This window comes from Mercenaria mercenaria, unplaced genomic scaffold (genome assembly GCF_021730395.1).
Source record: "Mercenaria mercenaria strain notata unplaced genomic scaffold, MADL_Memer_1 contig_3158, whole genome shotgun sequence".
Lineage (NCBI taxonomy): Eukaryota > Metazoa > Mollusca > Bivalvia > Venerida > Veneridae > Mercenaria > Mercenaria mercenaria.
Genome location: NW_026461272.1, coordinates 48,817 through 68,069, shown reverse-complemented (window position 1 = coordinate 68,069; position 19,253 = coordinate 48,817). Strand labels below are relative to the sequence as shown.

The following is a 19,253-nucleotide window of genomic DNA, read 5'->3' as shown; positions in this document are numbered from 1 at the left end:
CACAACTACTGTTGTTACTGATCACTTGTGTGAAGTTTTATTAAATTGTGTCAAGTGGATGAGGAGAGATGGTGCGTACAAGATTGTGTCTATGTATACAGTATAGTAACAAAAAAACAAAGTCCCATAACTCTGCAAAGTTTTTTCTGAAAGAACCTAACATGCCCCATGCACAACTGCTGTTGTTACTGATCACTTGTGTGAAGTTTCATTAAATTGTGTCAAGGGGATGAGGAGAGATGGTGCACACAAGATTGTGTCTATGTATATAGTATAGTAACAAAAAAACAAAGTCCCATAACTCTGCCAATTTTTTTTCTAAAAGAACCTAACATGCCCCATGCACAACTACTGTTGGTACTGATCACTTGTGTGAAGTTTCATTAAATTGTGTCAAGGGGATGAGGAGAGATGGTGCGCACAAGATTGTGTCTATGTATATAGTATAGTAACAAAAAAACAAAGTCCCATAACTCTGCCAATTTTTTTTCTAAAAGAACCTAACATGCCCCATGCACAACTACTGTTGGTACTGATCACTTGTGTGAAGTTTCATTAAATTCTGTCAAGGGGATAAGGAAAGATGGTGCGCACAAGATTGCGTCTACGGACAGACGGACAGACGACCAGACGGACAGACGGACAGACAGACAGACAGACAGACAACCTGAAACCAGTATACCCCCCCTTACAACTTTGTTGTCGGGGGGTACAATGCTACAATCTTTCTCCACTATAGACTATACTACTTGTTTTAAGACCAAGAGTTACCTTGGTTATTACAGGGTAGTTTCAGCTTGGTTTTTACAACATCTTCTATTTCCTTGCTAAGTGGGGCAGCACCGCAAACTGCACCCTTAACCGAGGATAAATCATACTCTGACACTTTTGGATACTTAGCAAACATTACCATTATAGGTGGTACAGTCTGTATGGTGGTTGGCTGAAAAATATTAAAGTATATATTTTCAAAGACCTTAAACAAGTAAGAAACTCTCAAAAGAATATAGAATATAAGGATATGCAGAAGCATTTTCCGCTGCATTAGTCATTTAAGTATAATATCAATAACAGAGGAAATTAGAAGGAATTTAATCTAGTCAGTTTTTTTACTTGTACTTATTCTCGTGAGTTTACCTTGTATTTTTCTATCAGTCTCAGATAATCATCAGGTGTAAACTTCCTCATGATAACAAGAGTTGCCCCTAAAAAATGGCTGTACAATCCACACACAAAGTCCATACATGTGGAACAGTGGAAGAAACATAACCAGGTGATCATCTTTTGGAATCACTGGTTCAGTACTGTAAATATAACAATACAGTACTATCACACAGTTTTCAAACAGGTAGAACAGTACAAGAAACATGATCAGGTGATGATGATCATCTTCTGGAATCAGTGGTACATCAATAAAATATTACAAACAACACAATGCTAACACACAGAGTGCCTACATGGTGAACAGTGGAATGAGTATTGAATCAGGTGATCATCTCCTGAATTAGAGTTACAGTACTAAAATAATATGAAACAAGGCAGTCTGAAAGACAGCTAAATCCCCCGTCACTGCTATGGATGACGAAAGGATAAACCTTTGACCCTGAGCTGTGACCTTGACCTTGAACTGACATGGCTGACTCATAAAATATGCACATCGTCTTCATGAGGTGATTATTTGGCCTAAGTTTCATGAAAATCCTTCAAGGGGTTTAGAAGATACAGAGCTCAAACCTTTGACCTTGAGTTGTGACCTTGAGTTGACATGGCTGACTCATGAGTTCTTGATGAAGTGATCATGAGAGCCAAGTTTGATGAAAATCCTTGTAGGGTTTCAGGATATACAGAGTGGACACAGAATTGAAGGCTCAAACCTTAGACCCTTTGGTGTGACCTTGACCTTAAGCCTGCATGGCTGACTCATGAGTTCTGCACATCATCTTGATGAGGTGATCATTTGACCCAGGTTTCATATGAATCCTTCGAGAGGATTAGGAGATACAGAGCAGACACATAATGGAAGAATCAAACCTTTGGCCCTGAGCTGTGACCTTGACCCAACATGGCTGACTCATAAGTTCTGCACATCTTCTTGATGGGGTGATCATTTGACCCAAGTTTCATGAAAATCCTTCAAGGGGTTTAGGAGATAAAAAGCGGACACAGAATGACAGGCTTAAAACTTTGACCCTAAGTTGTGACCTTGACATTGATAGGGCATGGCTGACTCATGAGTTCTGCACATCATCTTGATGAGGTTATCACTTAAGCCAAGTTTCATAAAATTCTTTCAAGGGGTTTAGGAGATACAGAGCAGACACAAAATAGAAGGCTCAAACCTTTGACCCTAAGTTGTGACCTTGACCTTGAGTCAGTATGGCTGACTCATAAGTTTTGCACATCATCTTGATGAGATCATTTGACCAAAGTTTTATAAAATTCTTTAAAGGGGTTTAGTAGATACAGAGCGGACACAAAATGGAAGGTGAAACCTTTGACCTTGAGCTGTGACCTTGACCTTGAGCAAACATGGGTGACTCATGAGTTCTGCACATTGTCTTGATGAGGTGATCATTTGACCCAAGTTTCATGAAAATCCTTCAAGGGGTTTAGGAGACATGGAGCTGACACGAAAGTGTTACGGACAGACCACGAAGGACGGACGGAAGGACAGACGGAGACCATTCTTATAAACCTATCACTCATGGCAGGGGATTATTTAAAGGCATATAGCTTTGAAACATATTTTTTTTCTTTTTCTAGGTCAACTAACCTCTCTGGCTCAAGTCTCATAACTCTGACATGTATTTTGAGCAAATTATGCCCCCTTTTGGACTTAGAAAAAAATTCTAGTTAAAGTTTTACATGCCAGTTTCTATCTCGAAAACTAATGCAGATATTGAATTGAAACTTCAACTATGTCTTTTGGGTTATAAAACTAGTTGATAGCAGCAAGTCCCATAACTCTGACCTTAATGTTGGCCTAATTATGCCCCCTTTTGGACTTAGAAAATTCTGGTTAAAGTTTTGCGTGCAAGTACATACAGCTATTACTAAAAGGCATATGGATTTGAAACTTATTTTTTAGCTCGACTATTCGAAGAATAGTCTAGCTATTCTACTCACCCTGGCGTCGGCATCGGCGTCACACCTTGGTTAAGTTTTTGCATGCAAGTACATACAGCCATCAATTAAAGGCATATAGCTTTGAAACTTATTTTTTCTTTTTCTAGGTCAATTACCAACCTCTCTGGGTCAAGTCCCATAACTCTGACATGTATTTTGAGCAAATTATGCCCCCTTTTGGACTTAGAAAATTTTGGTTAAAGTTTTACATGCAAGTTACTATCTCCAAAACTAATGCAGATATTGATTTGAAACTTTACATGTGTCTTCGGGGTTATAAAACTAGTTGATAGCAGCAAGTCCCATAACTCTGACTCATTTTGGCCAAATTATGCCCCCTTTTGGACTTAGAAAATTCTGGTTAAAGTTTCGCATGCAAGTACATACAGCTATTTCTAAAAAGGCATATAGATTTGAAACTTACTTTTTCTTTTTCTAGATCAATTACCAACCTCACTGGGTCAAGACCCATAACTCTGACATGTTTTTTGAGCAAATTATGCCCCCTTTTAGACTTAGAAAATTTTGGTTAAAGTTTTGCGTGCAAGTACATACAGCTATTACTAAAAGGCATATGGATTTGAAACTTATTTTTTAGCTCGACTATTCGAAGAATAGTCTAGCTATTCTACTCACCCTGGCGTCGGCGTCGGCGTCACACCTTGGTTAAGTTTTTGCATGCAAGTACATACAGCCATCAATTAAAGGCATATAGCTTTGAAACTTATTTTTTCTTTTTCTAGGTCAATTACCAACCTCTCTGGGTCAAGTCCCATAACTCTGACATGTATTTTGAGCAAATTATGCCCCCTTTTGGACTTAGAAAATTTTGGTTAAAGTTTTACATGCAAGTTACTATCTCCAAAACTAATGCAGATATTGATTTGAAACTTTACATGTGTCTTCGGGGTTATAAAACTAGTTGATAGCAGCAAGTCCCATAACTCTGACCTTCATTTTGGCCAAATTATGCCCCCTTTTGGACTTAGAAAATTCTGGTTAAAGTTTTGCGTGCAAGTACATACAGCTATTTCTAAAAGGCATATAGATTTGAAACTTATTTTTTCTTTTTCTAGATCATTTACTAACCTCACTGGATCAAGTCCCATAACTCTGGCATGTATTTTGGGCAAATTATCCCCCTTTTGGACTTCGAAAACTCTGGTTAAAGTTTTACATGCAAGTTTCTATCTCCAAAACTAATGCAGATATTGAATTAAAACTTCACATGTGCCTTCGGGGTTATAAAACTAGTTGATAGCAGCAAGTCCCATAACTGATATGCATTTTGGTCAAATTATTCCCCCTTTTGAACTTAAACTCTTTTGATATTTAACCTTTTTGGGTAATATTTTCCTGCTTCTGGGACAATATTTCGAATAGTCGGGCTTGGCTGTCTTACCGACAGCTCTTGTTTTAATTTTGTAGTTGTTTAGTAATCATTGTAATTCTTTTGTTTTTCCACAAAAAAACTCCTTACCAGGTAGAGATACCTTAAAATACACCTAAAATTAGAAAGTAATAACTATGTTGTACCACAGAAAAGTGGTCTTGGTTTTTCCCTATGGTCAATTATAAAAAAGTTACAATATAAGTTATTTATAGTAACAACTAAGGGAAGTTAATCTTCAAAAAAAAAAAAAAAAAAAAAAAAAATTGTAAGTCCACACAAAAATCCTTACCAGGTAGAGATTGGTCAAAATACACCTCAAAATTGGATGTAACATGCATGTTGTACTACAGAAATGTGGTCTCGATTTTTCCCTACGTCTGGTAATGAAAAAGTTACAATATAAGCTATTTATAGTAACAACAAAGGGAAGTAATTCTAAAGAAGGGAACTGCGCATGACACGTCATCTCATGATAGTGTATAATTGTGCCAAGTTACATCAAAATCCCTCTATGCATGAAGAAGAAATGCTTCGGACAGTCATTCTTTTATCTGACCTTTGGCCTCTAAGTGTGACCTTGACCTTAGACCTAGGGACCTGGTTCTTGCGCATGACACTCCATCTTGTGGTGGTGAACATTTGTGCCAAGTTATATCAAAATCCCTCCATGCATGAAGAAGAAATGCTGCTGACAAAGTTTTCATTCTTGTATCCTTTGACCTCTAAGTGTGACCTTGACCTTAGACCTAGGGACCTGGTTCTTGCGCATGACACTCCGTCTCATGATGATGAACAATTGTGCCAACTTTCATCAAAATCCCTCTATGCATGAAGAAGATATGCTCCGGACAAAGTTTTCATTTTTGTATCCTTTGACCTCTAAGTGTGACCTTGACCTTAGACCTAGGGACCTGGTTCTTGCGTATGACACTCCGTCTCATGATGATAAACAATTGTGCCAACTTTCATCAAAATCCCTCTATGCATGAAGAAGATATGCTCTGGACAAAGTCATACTTGAATTTGACCTTTGACCTCTAAGTGTGACCTTGACCTTAGACCTAGGGACCTGCTTCTTGCGCATGACACTCCGTCTCATGATGGTGAACAACTGTGCCAAGTTTCATCAAAATCCCTCCATGCATGTAGAAGATATGCTCCGGACAAGGTCTGTGGACGCCGCCCGCCCGCCCATCCGCCCGCCAGGGGCGTTCCCATAATACGTCCCGTTTTTCAAACGGGCGTATAAAAATCAGTCCATGCATGTAGAATCAGAGCCCGGACAAGACACTGCGGGCGGACGGACAAACTGTCGGAAGGAACAAAGCAACCTTTAGACCCTAAACCAAAAGGACAATGATAATGAAATCGACCAGAATTACTCGACATGGCAATAAGGACCATACATAAGTATATACAAACTGTTTACTGACTGCAAGTATACACATTTTACACAAATGAAAGACGGAAGAAATCGCAAAAACACAGACAGACTAAACAGATACAAACTAGAGCCATCACTAAAGGTGATGAATGTACCCCCCGCATGCACTGACACAGTACATTGCAATTTGATGCACACAAGATTACATAATAATTATGTGGACTGTATGTATATAGACTGTATGTATACAGTACAGTAACAAAAAACAAAGTCTCATAACTATGCAGAATATTTATCTAAAAGAATGTAACATGCACCATGCACAACTAGGGTTGGTACTGATCACTTGTATGAAGTTTCATTAAATTGTGTGCAAGGGTTTGGTAGATTAGGCACGCACAAGATTGCATATGCAGACTGTATGTACATAGTATGTTAACAAGAAACAAAGTCCCATAACTCTGCAAATTTTGTCGTTGAAAGAACCTAACATGCCCCATGCACAACTGGGGTTGGTACTGATCACTTGTGTGAAGTTTCATTAAATTGTGTCAAGGGGATGAGGAGAGATGATGCGCACAAGATTGTGTCTATGTATATAGTAGAGTAACAAAAAAACAAAGTCCCATAACTCTGCAAATTTTTTTTCTGAAAGAACCTAACATGCCCCATGCACAACTACTGTTGATACTGATCACTTGTGTGAATGTTCATTAAATTGTGTCAAGGGGATGAGGAGAGATGGTGCGCACAAGATTGTGTCTATGTATATAGCATAGTAACAAAAAAACAAAGTCCCATAACTCTGCAAATTTTTTTTCTGAAAGAACCTAACATGTCCCATGCACAACTACTGTTGGTACTGATCACTTGTGTGAAGTTTCATTAAATTGTGTCAAGGGGATGAGGAGAGATGGTGCGCACAAGATTGTGTCTATGTATATAGTATAGTAACAAAAAAAACAAAGTCCCATAACTCTGCAAATTTTTTTTCTGAAAGAACCTAACATGCCCCATGCACAACTACTGTTGGTACTGATCACTTGTGTGAAGTTTCATTAAATTCTGTCAAGGGGATAAGGAGAGATGGTGCGCACAAGATTGCATCTACGGACAGACGGCCAGACGGACAGACAGACAGACAACCTGAAACCAGTATACCCCCCCCTTACAACTTTGTTGTCGGGGGGTACAAATATACATAAAGAAGAGACACTACGGGGCATATAACATGTCTACAAGACAGTTTTTTTACTTTTATACAGCTGTATTCTCGATAGCCGACAGCCGACTTCAACGACTGCCTATTTCAAATACAGCGGCCGTTTTCGATAGTCTTTTTTTCTCGACCATGCCTATTTAACGGCTAATATACTTTTCAGGAATAACGTAAAACCCGGAAACTTCACACAGGTGTTCCGAAAGGACACCTCTGTTAAATCAGATGATAAAAGTTTTCACCGGTTGTTCATAAACAAAACAATTTGCGCAAAACTTTGGATTTTTGCTCGATTTTTCAAACTGAAGAAATTGTTAACGAATATCTCAAAACATTACGATCGTATCTGGCCCAGAAATTGTAAATGTAAGCCATGGTCATTCCCTGACAAAACTGTCAAGTTGTTTTGCAAGAATTGGCTTCGTTTTAATAGACATGGTTCATACAGAATATCAGAGACAAAATTCAAGTACTTTCAAGGACTTTTTACAATTTTTCAAGCAATATTTTTTTTCAAAACCACGACCTAATCTGAACAACTTTTATCATTTAATGCAAAAATAAAACAACCATCACTTGTCACACCTTTGAAAATGACGTAATTGGATTGTTAGATTGATGTGATTCACTATTTTGCTGAGGTTTAACGCTTTTCTTGTGATTTTTTAGCGCACTCCTACTAATGATACCTCAAAATTTTGTCACACGACGTACAAATACACTTCGTTCTGTCTGCTCTATAGGGCTTCAGCCACAGGCACCAGTATCGGACCTGGGACAAAAATATGTTTGTTTTCATCCTAAATGAGTTCAAAATGAAAAATATGTAGTGAAACATGAGCCCCCTTCAAAATATACATATGTTTACTGAAGGCCAGAATCTCGAGAATTGCGCCTGCGAGCAATGGGTTCACTTCCCGGGCCGTTGTGAAATAAATTCTCTAGACAATTAAACAAACTACCTATCACCATTTCATGTGTACATTTAGCTACAAAATCAGACCGACCCCAAGTCTCTAGCCCTTCCCATTCATGAAATATCTATCAGAAAACGAGTGCCTTTCTGCTGCAAGTTCCAGGTAGACAGAAATGTGGCACAACGAAACGGTACGAAATCACGGACTAAAAGATGGCTCGATTCTCAAGATTCCGGCCTTCAGTAGACATATGTATGTTTTGATGGGGTCTCATATTTCACTACATATTTTTTATTTTGAACTCATTTAGGATGAAAACAAACATATTTTTGTCCCAGGTCCGATACTGGTGCCTGTGGCTTCAGCCACTGTTTATATTCGTCTTTTGTCTCCCGCTTACTTGAGTAAACATGTTTATTTTTCTTACACATTTTAATTCACTGGAAACACTCGCAAATAGCTACAAATTGCGAGTTATTATTCCCCGTATTTTCTTAAACGGAAACGGAAACAAGCAAACGGTGATAGAGTAGAAATAGCACTCTGTAAATATCGATAAAGTGTGGCCGTAGACCACTATAATAGCATACGAGTGACCCGATCCTGCAATTTCACGAATTTATTTTCATTTTCTCCGATTTATTTTAAGCATTAAATGCATTTTGCAAAGCAAAGTTACGGAAAGAATATTTTCAAGGAGTGAAAGGTCAAATTCAAGGAGTTTTTTTTCAAAATTCAAGTACTTTTCCAGGTTTTTTAGGGGTTTTGTCATTTTGAAGGAGTTTTCAAGGACTACCATCAAATTCAAGGACTTTTCAAGGCCTGTGCGAACCCTGACAGAAATAAATGAAAAACTTACCTACCGATTTACAGCTGGGTTACATTTCCAGCTGGGTTACATTTCCAGCGGGCGTCAAGATAGCCGGTTATCCAGTGTGCTGATGGACAATCTCAAAATTGTATTCCTCTGCCTTTGGTGGGGGGTAATAGAAATTTAATTTTACTGTTCACTCAATAGCAGAGAAACACATAGTAATAGTTTACATCACAAAACCCAAAATACCATGATTCATTAGTTACTGAAGATTAACTAATGTATTGCTGTCTAGCATTTAAACACTTGTAATGGAACCAGTTGGGGCACATGCAAATCCAACCTATTAAACTTGATTACAAAAATGTAATGTGCAGAACAAATATTCTGATACAGGTGCAAAGTTTCTATTTCAATGTGGGAGAAGTTTGTTTGTTTGTTTGTTTTGGGTTCAACAGTATTTCAATGTGGGAGAAGAGAGATATGTATTGGATCAATGTATTAGGATTAACTCCAAACATGTCGACTTAATTAAGCATCATGTAACGTAAATCAAGTCAAATGTAATATTTTGCTGATAAATGACTGATTACTTGGGGCGGATATCGTTTGACATCACTTAAGTTAAGGATATTTTAGACAAGAGGGCCATAATGGCCCTATATCACTCACCTGTTATCATTGCACTTCAGGACAGGAAGGTCAAAAAATCATAATCAAGATCAATCAAAAGAATCATGAGTAAATATAGTTGAAATTTTCTTAAAGGTACAAATATGTCAAAATACACCTAAAAATTGGAGGTACCATCCATGTTGTACCACAGAAAAGTGGTCTCGGTTTTTCCCTACGGCCAATAATAAAGAAGTTACTAAATAAGCTATTTATAGTAACATAAAATAAAGTAACCCCTAGAGCTTGGTCAATTTGACCCTGGGGGGTCAAGCTTTGAAAATTTTTTGTAGAGGTCCACTTAGTCTGGCTACCAACTAGATAATTTTTTTTTTTTTTTTTTTTTTTTTTTTTTTTTTTTTTTTGGAAAAAATACTTCTGTAAAAATTCTGACTTCATCAGTCCTGGCTCTGATTATCGTATGTTTTGAGAAGACAAGGGACATAATTAAACAAAATTTGAATAGCCTCAGAGTTATTTCCTTTGAACAAAACATACGGTCTGAACACAGACTAAGGTCCACTAGGCAATGCTACATGTCAAATATCTAAGCTCTAGGGCTTCTGGTTTTTGAGAAGAAGATATTTTAATATTTTCCTATGTAAAATAGTGACCCCTGGGGCGGGGTCAATTTTGACCTCTGTGGTCATGATTTGAACAAATTTTGTAGGGGTCCACTAGGCAATATGCTACATATTAAATATCTAAGCTCTAGGCCATCTGGTTTGCAACTGTATCTGAAACCAGAACAGTTGTAATTATATGTGATATCATAATGGCTGTGAGTGCATCCGACACAGTGATGGCTTTGTGTGACTATATCTGACATCATAATTGCTCCGAGTGTATCTGACACCATAATGGCCTTGAGTGTACCTGACACCATAAAGGCTGTGTGTGACTGACATTATAATTGCTATAGAGTGTATCTGACCCCATAATAGCTTAAGTGTATCTGCTAGTGTATCTGACATCAGAATGGCTGCGAGTTTATGTGATACCATTATGGCTGTGAGTGTACACATGTGACACCTGATGGCTGTATGTGACTATTTCTGACATTATAATTGCTGTTGAGTGTATCTGACATGACAGTAGTTGTTTGTTTGTTGGTTTAGGATTTAACGCCATTTAACCTAACCAGTGTTCCTTGATTCTGTACCAGTACAAACCTGTTCTCCACAAGTAACTGCCAACTTCCCCACATGAATTAGAGGTGGAAGACTAATGATTACAGACACAATGTCATTTATCAAATAGTCACGGAGAACATACGCCACGCCAGAGGATCGAACTCATGACCCCGTGATCCGTAGACCAACGCTCTAACTACTGAGCTTTGCGGGTGGTCTCCATAGTAGCTGTAAAAGTATCTGATACCATAATGACTGTGAATGTATCTAATAACAATTGTATTTATTTATTTTGTTGGGTTTAACGTTGCACTGACTCAATTATAGGTCATATGACAACTTTCCAGCTTTGATGGTGGAGGAAGATCCTAGGTGCCTCTCTGTGCATTACTTCATCACAAGTAGGAACCAGAGTAGAACCATCGACCTTTCGTATACCAGCTGGATGGCTTCCTCACATGAAGAATTCAATGCCCGGAGTGAGGCTCAAACCCACATCGATGAGGAGCAAGTGATTTGAAGTCAGCAACCTTAACCAATCTGCTACGGAGGCCCCCAAAACAATTGTAACTGTAATCAACAACTTACTTAGGTCCATGGTTTCCAGAACAACAGCGGTAAATACTGCAACCCCAAACACTTCTGTTGGTCTGAAGTTGCCACCAGGAAATACATCCAGCAATGTCTTTATATCAGTGTCCTTTACATAGCTACTTCCTGTAAAGGAGACTGAAGATAACTAGAGCTATCACTAAAGGTGATGAATGTACCCCCCGCATGCACTGACACAGTACATTGCAATTTGACGCACACAAGATTGCATAATTATGTGGACTGTATGTATATAGACTGTATGTATACAGTATAGTAACAAAAAACAAAGTCCCATAACTATGCAGAATATTTATCTAAAAGAATGTAACATGCACCATGCACAACTAGGGTTGGTACTGATCACTTGTGTGAAGTTTCATTAAATTGTGTGCAAGGGTTTGGTAGATTAGGCACGCACAAGATTGCATATGCAGACTGTATGTACATAGTATGTTAACAAGAAACAAAGTCCCATAACTCTGCAATTTTTGTCGCTGAAAGAACCTAACATGCCCCATGCACAACTACTGTTGTTACTGATCACTTGTGTGAAGTTTCATTAAATTGTGTCAAGGGGATGAGGAGAGATGGTGCGCACAAGATTGTGTCTATGTATATAGTAGAGTAACAAAAAAAACAAAGTCCCATAACTCTGCCAATTTTTTTTCTGAAATAATCTAACATGCCCCATGCACAACTACTGTTGTTACTGATCACTTGTGTGAAGTTTCATTAAATTTTGTCAAGGGGATGAGGAGAGATGGTGCGCACAAGATTGTGTCTATGTATATAGTGTAGGAACGAAAAACAAAGGCCCATAAAGCTGCAAAGTTATTTTCTAAAAGAACCTAACATGCCCCATGCACAACTACTGTTGGTACTGATCATTTGTGTGAAGTTTCATTAAATTGTGTCAAGGGGATGAGGAGAGATGGTGCGCACAAGACTGTGTCTATGTATATAGTATAGTAACAAAAAAACAAAGTTCCATAACTCTGCAAATTTTTTTTCTAAAAGAACCTAACATGCCCCATGCACAACTACTGTTGGTACTGATCACTTGTGTGAAGTTTCATTAAATTCTGTCAAGGGGATAAGGAGAGATGGTGCGCACAAGATTGCGTCTACGGACAGACGGACAGACAGACAGACAGACGGACAGACAGACAGACAGACAACCTGAAACCAGTATACCCCCCCTTACAACTTTGTTGTCGGGGGGTACAATAAATTATGGCAATAATTTGAATAAACAAAAAATAAATAATTTTAATAAATACAAGAGGTGTTTGTAAAAATGCTCCCATGATGGCCTGTCATAGGTGTGTTATATTGACAACCATTGGCCATCTACACTTATTAACTCGGAATTATTTTCACCCTCAAAGTGAAAGATTTCTTGATCTTTGCCCTAAATGGCAACTACTGACCACAGGCGTTTCACTCTGTAAGACGAAGCACTCAGAAAAACTGTTCTCAGTCTCAAATCCACCCTGATCTCAAGGAGTCATCTACTGAATACAGGCAAATATCCTTAAATATTTGACCTCTACAGTTCTAAGTCTTATCCATTTACTGATTCAGTTTAAAGACCAATGTAACCTTGACCTTTGACCTACATAGCACCCAAAATACTAGAGATCATCTTTAGGATGCAGACAATTACCCTATATAGTTTGATCACAGTAGGCCCAAGCCTTCCCTAATTATGAAGAGGAAAACATTTTCAGTAAGAAATTCACTGCTGACCTCAAGAAAAACAGGGATCATCTATTGACCACTGACCACATCATCCCATAAAGTTTGTTTACTGCATATTACATATTCTGCCTTATATGCCATTACATATGATGGATACATAAATATTCTGAAAAGGTTGTCCCTCTTTTGTAAAGGAAATACAAGATCACTGCCTGTCTCGCCCTCAGGAGCTTTGACTCATGAAATAGGTGCAAAATTTAAAAAAAATGTCTTGATGAGGTGATCATTTGACCCAAGTTTCATGATCATCCTTCAAGGGGTTTAGGAGATACAGAGCTCAAACCTTTGACCTTGAGTTGTGACCTTGACCTTGAGTTGACATGGCTCACTCATGATGAGGTGATCATTTGACCCAAATTTGATGAAAATCCTTCAAGGGGTTTACGAGATACAGAGTGGACACAAAATGGAAGGCTCAAACCTTTAACCCCAAGTTGTGACCTTGACCTTGAACCAGCATGGCTGACTCATAACTTCTGCACATCGTTTTGATGAGGTGATAATTTGACCAAAGTTTTATAAAATTCCTTCAAGGGGTTAAGGAGATACAGAGCGGACACAAAATGGAAGGCTAAAACCTTTGACCTTGAGTTGTGACCTTGACCTTGAACCGACATGGCTGACTCATGGGTTCTGCACATTGTCTTGATGAGGTGATCATTTGACCAAAGTTTCATGATCATCCTTCAAGGGGTTTAGGAGATATAGTGCGAACACAAAATGGAAGGCTCAAACCTTTCACCCTAAGTTGTGACCTTGACCTGGCATGGCTGACTCATAAGTTATGCATATCGTGTTGATGAGGTGATCATTTGACTCAAGTTTCATGATCATCCTTCAAGGGGTTTAGGAGATATAGTGCGGACACAAAATGGAAGGCTCAAACCTTTCACCCTAAGTTGTGACCTTGACCTTGAGCTGGCATGGCTGACTCATGGGTTCTGTACATCGTCTTGATGAGGTAATCATTTGACCCAAGTTTTATAAAATTCCTTCAAGGGGTTTAGGAGATACAGAACGGACACAAAATGGAAGGCTCAAACCTTTGACCTTAAATTGTGACCTTGACCTTGAGCCGACAAGGCTGACTCATAGGTTCTACACATTGTCTTGATAAGGTGATCATTTGACCCAAGTTTCATGAAAATCCTTCAAGGGGTTTAGGAGATACGGAGCAGACACGAAAGTGTTACGGACAGACGGAAGGACGGACAGAGACCATTCCTATAACCCCCCACCATTTGTGGCCGGGGATTAATTAAAACCATCTTACAAAGTTTCAAAACTATATCTTTAACAATTTTTTGAAAAGCTGTTATTTTTTCACAGTATATAAATGAACTGAACCCCAACTGGATCTTGCTAGCAGATTTCAGGATCCAACTGACAAAAATAGGTGGGACTATCTAAATAATTAAGAACAACTTGTTGCAATGATGCTGAGGCAGTATGTAAATGATTGTATCATATCAAGAAATCTTTTCAGATAAATACATTCTTTACCAGCTTTCATCCTATAACTGCCGATAAAACGCTGTACTCTTCTCAACGTGTTTCGTTTATTTCAACACTCGCCAATTACACAAGGAATTTTATGCATAAAATCATTTATCTATACCAATACTCGTGTTTGAGGTGTTGTTTAAATGTATTTCCTTCATTAAACCGGCGACATATACCTACCAGGACGTGCGTTATGCAGAAAATTATGGAAAGTAAACAAGGCGACTGTTTGAATACTGAACCATTCTTGCAAATATCAATCTAATGATCTGAACTTCACTTGTGAGTTCACTGAACCATATCTTGCGAGTCACATAAGGGGATTTCCATTGCATTTATATCCACTTTTTTGTCTTTCATCGTACCAAATGTAAAGTTATTGTGTCCACAACAATTATATGGCGCATCTAAAGTTGTTTTCTGGTACTATACGTACTATAAGTAATGTTAAGCATTTAGTTGCAAATAGAATGACTGGTTATTGCCTAAATGCATCCCTACCTGCAAACGAAAATATTTACATGAAGCTGGTAATTGATTATGGAAAGAGAAATTATATCTTGATATGATATAATATCTACTAGTAACATGTCTCCTCTGCATTTGCAATCACTGTTCTTTTGTATTTTAGCTCGACAATTCAACAAATAGTCTGAGCTATTCTACTCACATGTTCATGCATCATCGTTGGTGTCGACGTTGGCGTAACGCTTTGCTTAATGTTTTGCATGAAACTTTATATCTCCAAGAAAACTGAAGGTATCTGGTTGAAACTTCGCACATTTCTTCGACTTCAACAGTATCTTCCCATCAAGGCCCATAACTCTGGCCAGCATTTGATTGTTTTTCAGCCAAATGAGATTCTTTTAGACAAGTCAGTGATGGCACAGCAAAATTAATGACAGAATCTTCTGGTCTGATATCACCCTTTAGTTCCTGACCCCGGTTTTTCCATCCTGACATAAACCTGAGGAACTTTCCTTTGAACAGCTTTAATCCAATCCGCCAAAATGTCTTCACTTCTGAGTATCTCACGTTTCGGGTACTGTCCACGGAAAACCATTCTACCACATCAGCAAATAACAAAAAAGCAATATTCGATAAAGGAATCTTCCGTTCCACGAGTAATGTTGTAAATTTTATGTAAATTTCCATTTGATTTTCTGATTTAAGGTAGTCTAAAACATCAAGGATCTGTTGAATAATATTTTCATTTGTGAACATATCACATTCTTCGCATGAGTCTGTGCTCAGGACAAAGCAAGGGTCTGTTTGCACTGAAGATGTGGATTCTAGCAAAGTCATATTTTGGAAAGTAAGCTGCATAGTATCTTCATCTTCATCTGAACTCTCAATATCCTCAGATTCTTCCAGCAATTTGTGAAACCCTTTCACTGGTGTTTCTGGATTTGGAGCTTTTTTAATTGGCGAAACATCTTCTAGCCTTGAAACTCTCACTGTTTTTGTGTCATTATTTGGAATTAAAGTCCTTTTCGAGTTTTAAATCTTTTGGAATAATTTTGAAGTCATGGGTTTCCAAATTGTGAATAATGATATCGCCAAAGTTTGTTGTCTAGAACTTGCAGTTTATGCAGCTGAAATCTTCCATTTTGCCTGAAAATAAACCAAAAAATGCTTTAAATCATAAATTTCTTCTCCCAAGAAACGTACAGAATCTTTGAAAATACTCCCAAGACATGGTACAGATAGATCGCGTAAACTCGCAAGTGAGGTTCAGAATCACCGGCAAGAAACATACAGTAGGCCTATTTTACACCCTGGCTTTAAATCTTGTTTTTACGTTCAAAATTGTTTATTCATATAACAAATAACCATAATATCTTGTTTTTATGTTCAAAATTGTTTATTCATATAACAAATAACCATAATACCTTTTGTTATTAATTAATTGCAGCGGTACAAACTCAAAACTCCATGTTCAACCAATTTTTTGGGTGGACGGATAGCTCAGTGGTTTGCACACTGGCCTTCCAATCCTGAGGTCGGGGTACGATCCCCGGCAGCTACTCGGGAATTTTCAGAAATGCTTTTCAGTGTTTCCCACCCAGCTAGAGGTGTACTGGTCAGGAACCCAGGCAATCCTTGCGTGTATCAGTGCTATACACTGGGCACGTTAAAGAACCAGGCTGTCTATTCGCAACGAGCTAGGCTAAGTTAGCCGGACAAGCCTGTATCTGATTTCTGATCTCTCTGTGGGGGCTTTGTCTCACTCTGTCCCTCTGGTCAGATCGCTCTGTGTCTGTACTAGTAGAGGATGATTTCGCGCCCTGTGTGGCTGCAGTTGCTGTAAAGCGCCTTTGAACGTGTTTATCATGAAAAGGGCGCTATATAAATCTGGTATAATAATAATAATAATAATAATCTAAACATGATAAAACCCAATTTTCTTTCGTGTGTAGTGCTGATCTCGTTCTAGCCTGCGGCGAGTTTCATGAATTTATTGTCTTAATGCTAAAAATGATAATTTTGCATATCATAGGTCAACAATAAAGTTTGTTGGCTACACTATATATACAGATTGACACTATATATACAGATTGACACTATATATACAGATTGACTTACTTATCATTCAACAGTATCCTCATGAACACGAATTTTTAGCTCAGCAGTCTCGACGCAAAATGGCTGACACTGAAATCCGCTTGCAAGATCCGGTTGGGGTTCAGTTCGTTTATATACTGTGTTTTTGTAAACTTTTCAAAAGCGTCAAAGAATCTAAAAAATCCTAATTTCTTCAAGGTTTAAGTTCACTACGGGGCGAGTATTCAACATAGGGTGTAAAATTTGTTTTTGAACCATCCTACAAGGTTTCAAAACAATATTTGTAAACAGTTTTGAGAAATTGTCATTTTTGTGAATTTTCAAACGATAGGGTCATTGACTCTGAAGCGCTCACCTGTGTAAAAGGTTCAAGTGTGCCCCCAACTGAACACTGTTGGTGAATGACCTCATAATGATGCTAAAAATCAAGTTTGATGAAGATCAATCAAGTGGTTCATCAGAAGGAGTCATTTAAAGGCATTTGTAATTTTAGCTCTGGTAGTCCCTAAAAGGGGCAAATCGTCCCCATTTGAACAAATTAAGAGAAGACCTTATAACAGTGTTACAATCCATGAGATTCAGAGGAGTTATTTAAAAGTATATGTAACTTAATCTCTAGTGGCCCTAAAAGGGAACCCATATGTATAAAATTGGCAGAGGACTTTATAACAATGCTACAGACAAATTCTGATGAAGATCCTTTGGGCTGTTCCTGAGAAGAAGTCTTTTAAAGTTTTTTTTTCTATTTTAGCTCTAGTGGTTTAATCCAAACAAACCTAGGAGAGGACATTATAATGATGCTACAGACCAAGTTTGATGAAGATCTATCAAGCAGTTTATGAGAAGAAGTCTTTAAGAGGTATTTCTAATTTTGGTACTAGCAGCCCTTATTCACAGGGGCCAAGTGCCCCTATTCGCAAGGGCGTACCAAAACATAAAGGGGGTGGGTGTTGGAGGCGGTGTGCATCCCACTGGTGGGAGAACATTTTTGAAATATTGACTGTAGTTGGTGCAGTCTGGCTGCTTTTTAGGGTGGTACTTTGACAAAATATTATACACACATGTATATAGTGTGTAATGGTAGTAACGTCCTTGATTTAACAAACTTGGGAGATGACCTTATAACGATGCAACAGACCAAGTTTGATGAACATCCATCGAGGGGTTCATGAGAAGAAGTTCTTTTAAGGTATTTTTCCATTTTTACCTCTGGAGGCCCCTAAAAGTGGCCAAGGTGAACTGTTTGAACAAAATTGATAGAAGTCCATGCAAGGATGCTACTGACCATGTTTGGTGTAATTTTAACTAGAAGTTTCAGAGGTTAAGACGTTTAAGGTACTTCCGCAAATTGAAATTAGAAGTTCATATGAAAAATCAGACTCCTCGAAACAGCTTTCGAAATGCGAGGACATAAAAAATATATGATAAAAGTAGAAAAGATATATCTGTAGGTAAACTTGCAAGCATGAAAGCTACGCTGAACCCTATCTCCACAGTGCTTTGGAAGAAAACGAGTGAACATTTTTGGTGCAAACTTTTGGTATCGTATGCAACCTAAATTGCTATAAAATATTTATTTTCAAATCAAAGAAATGCCAAAATAGTGCACGCGAGCGTTACTTTTTAAAGAAAATGTCGTTAAACATTCTAATGCGCTAAACACGTAAACAGTTTTTCTAAAAAATTTCGCCGCCATGTTTATTTCAAGGAATTAAATATATGATTGTTCTTTTACCTCAGATTTCCTTTCTGAAATATTCATGGTTAGAGATATCCGTTTAGTATAGTTTTGCACTGTCCGATCTCCTTAATGTGTTACCGATCCTTTACCTTTAAAGAATAAACGCAATGTGTAATGATAGTTTTTCGCTTTACACACCTGTCTTGGACAGGAAAGCCGTTCACTTAAAATTTGTAAGCATCCGCTGGCAAAATATTGATGAAAGATCGGAACTTTTTCTAAAATAAAGTTCAATTTCAATCATTTTCAAAAACTAGAAATATTGCAAATTGTGTTGAATTTATAGATAAAACAAAAATCCCCAAAATAAACCATTTTAGAACTTTTCCGGGAACTATACGTTTCAGCCGAACAACGCATTTTAAGACGACACAAAACTGATTTCTCTTTGTAAACAATGTCAAAGTTCACCTGAGGGCCATTGCTAAAAA

General features: G+C 37.9%; 1 protein-coding gene across 1 annotated transcript; it reads right to left on the bottom strand.

Moving 5' to 3' along the window:
* Window positions 1-771: 771 nt before the first annotated feature.
* On the bottom strand, window positions 772-1,298 carry LOC128552795 (uncharacterized; the record flags this gene model as incomplete). Its single annotated transcript, XM_053533862.1, has 2 exons — window positions 1,138-1,298; window positions 772-943 (listed from the first exon to the last, which is right to left on the bottom strand). Coding segments are annotated over exons 1-2 (316 nt in total), but the record flags the coding sequence as incomplete, so codon positions are not given.
* Between the last annotated feature and the right edge of the window lie 17,955 nt (window positions 1,299-19,253).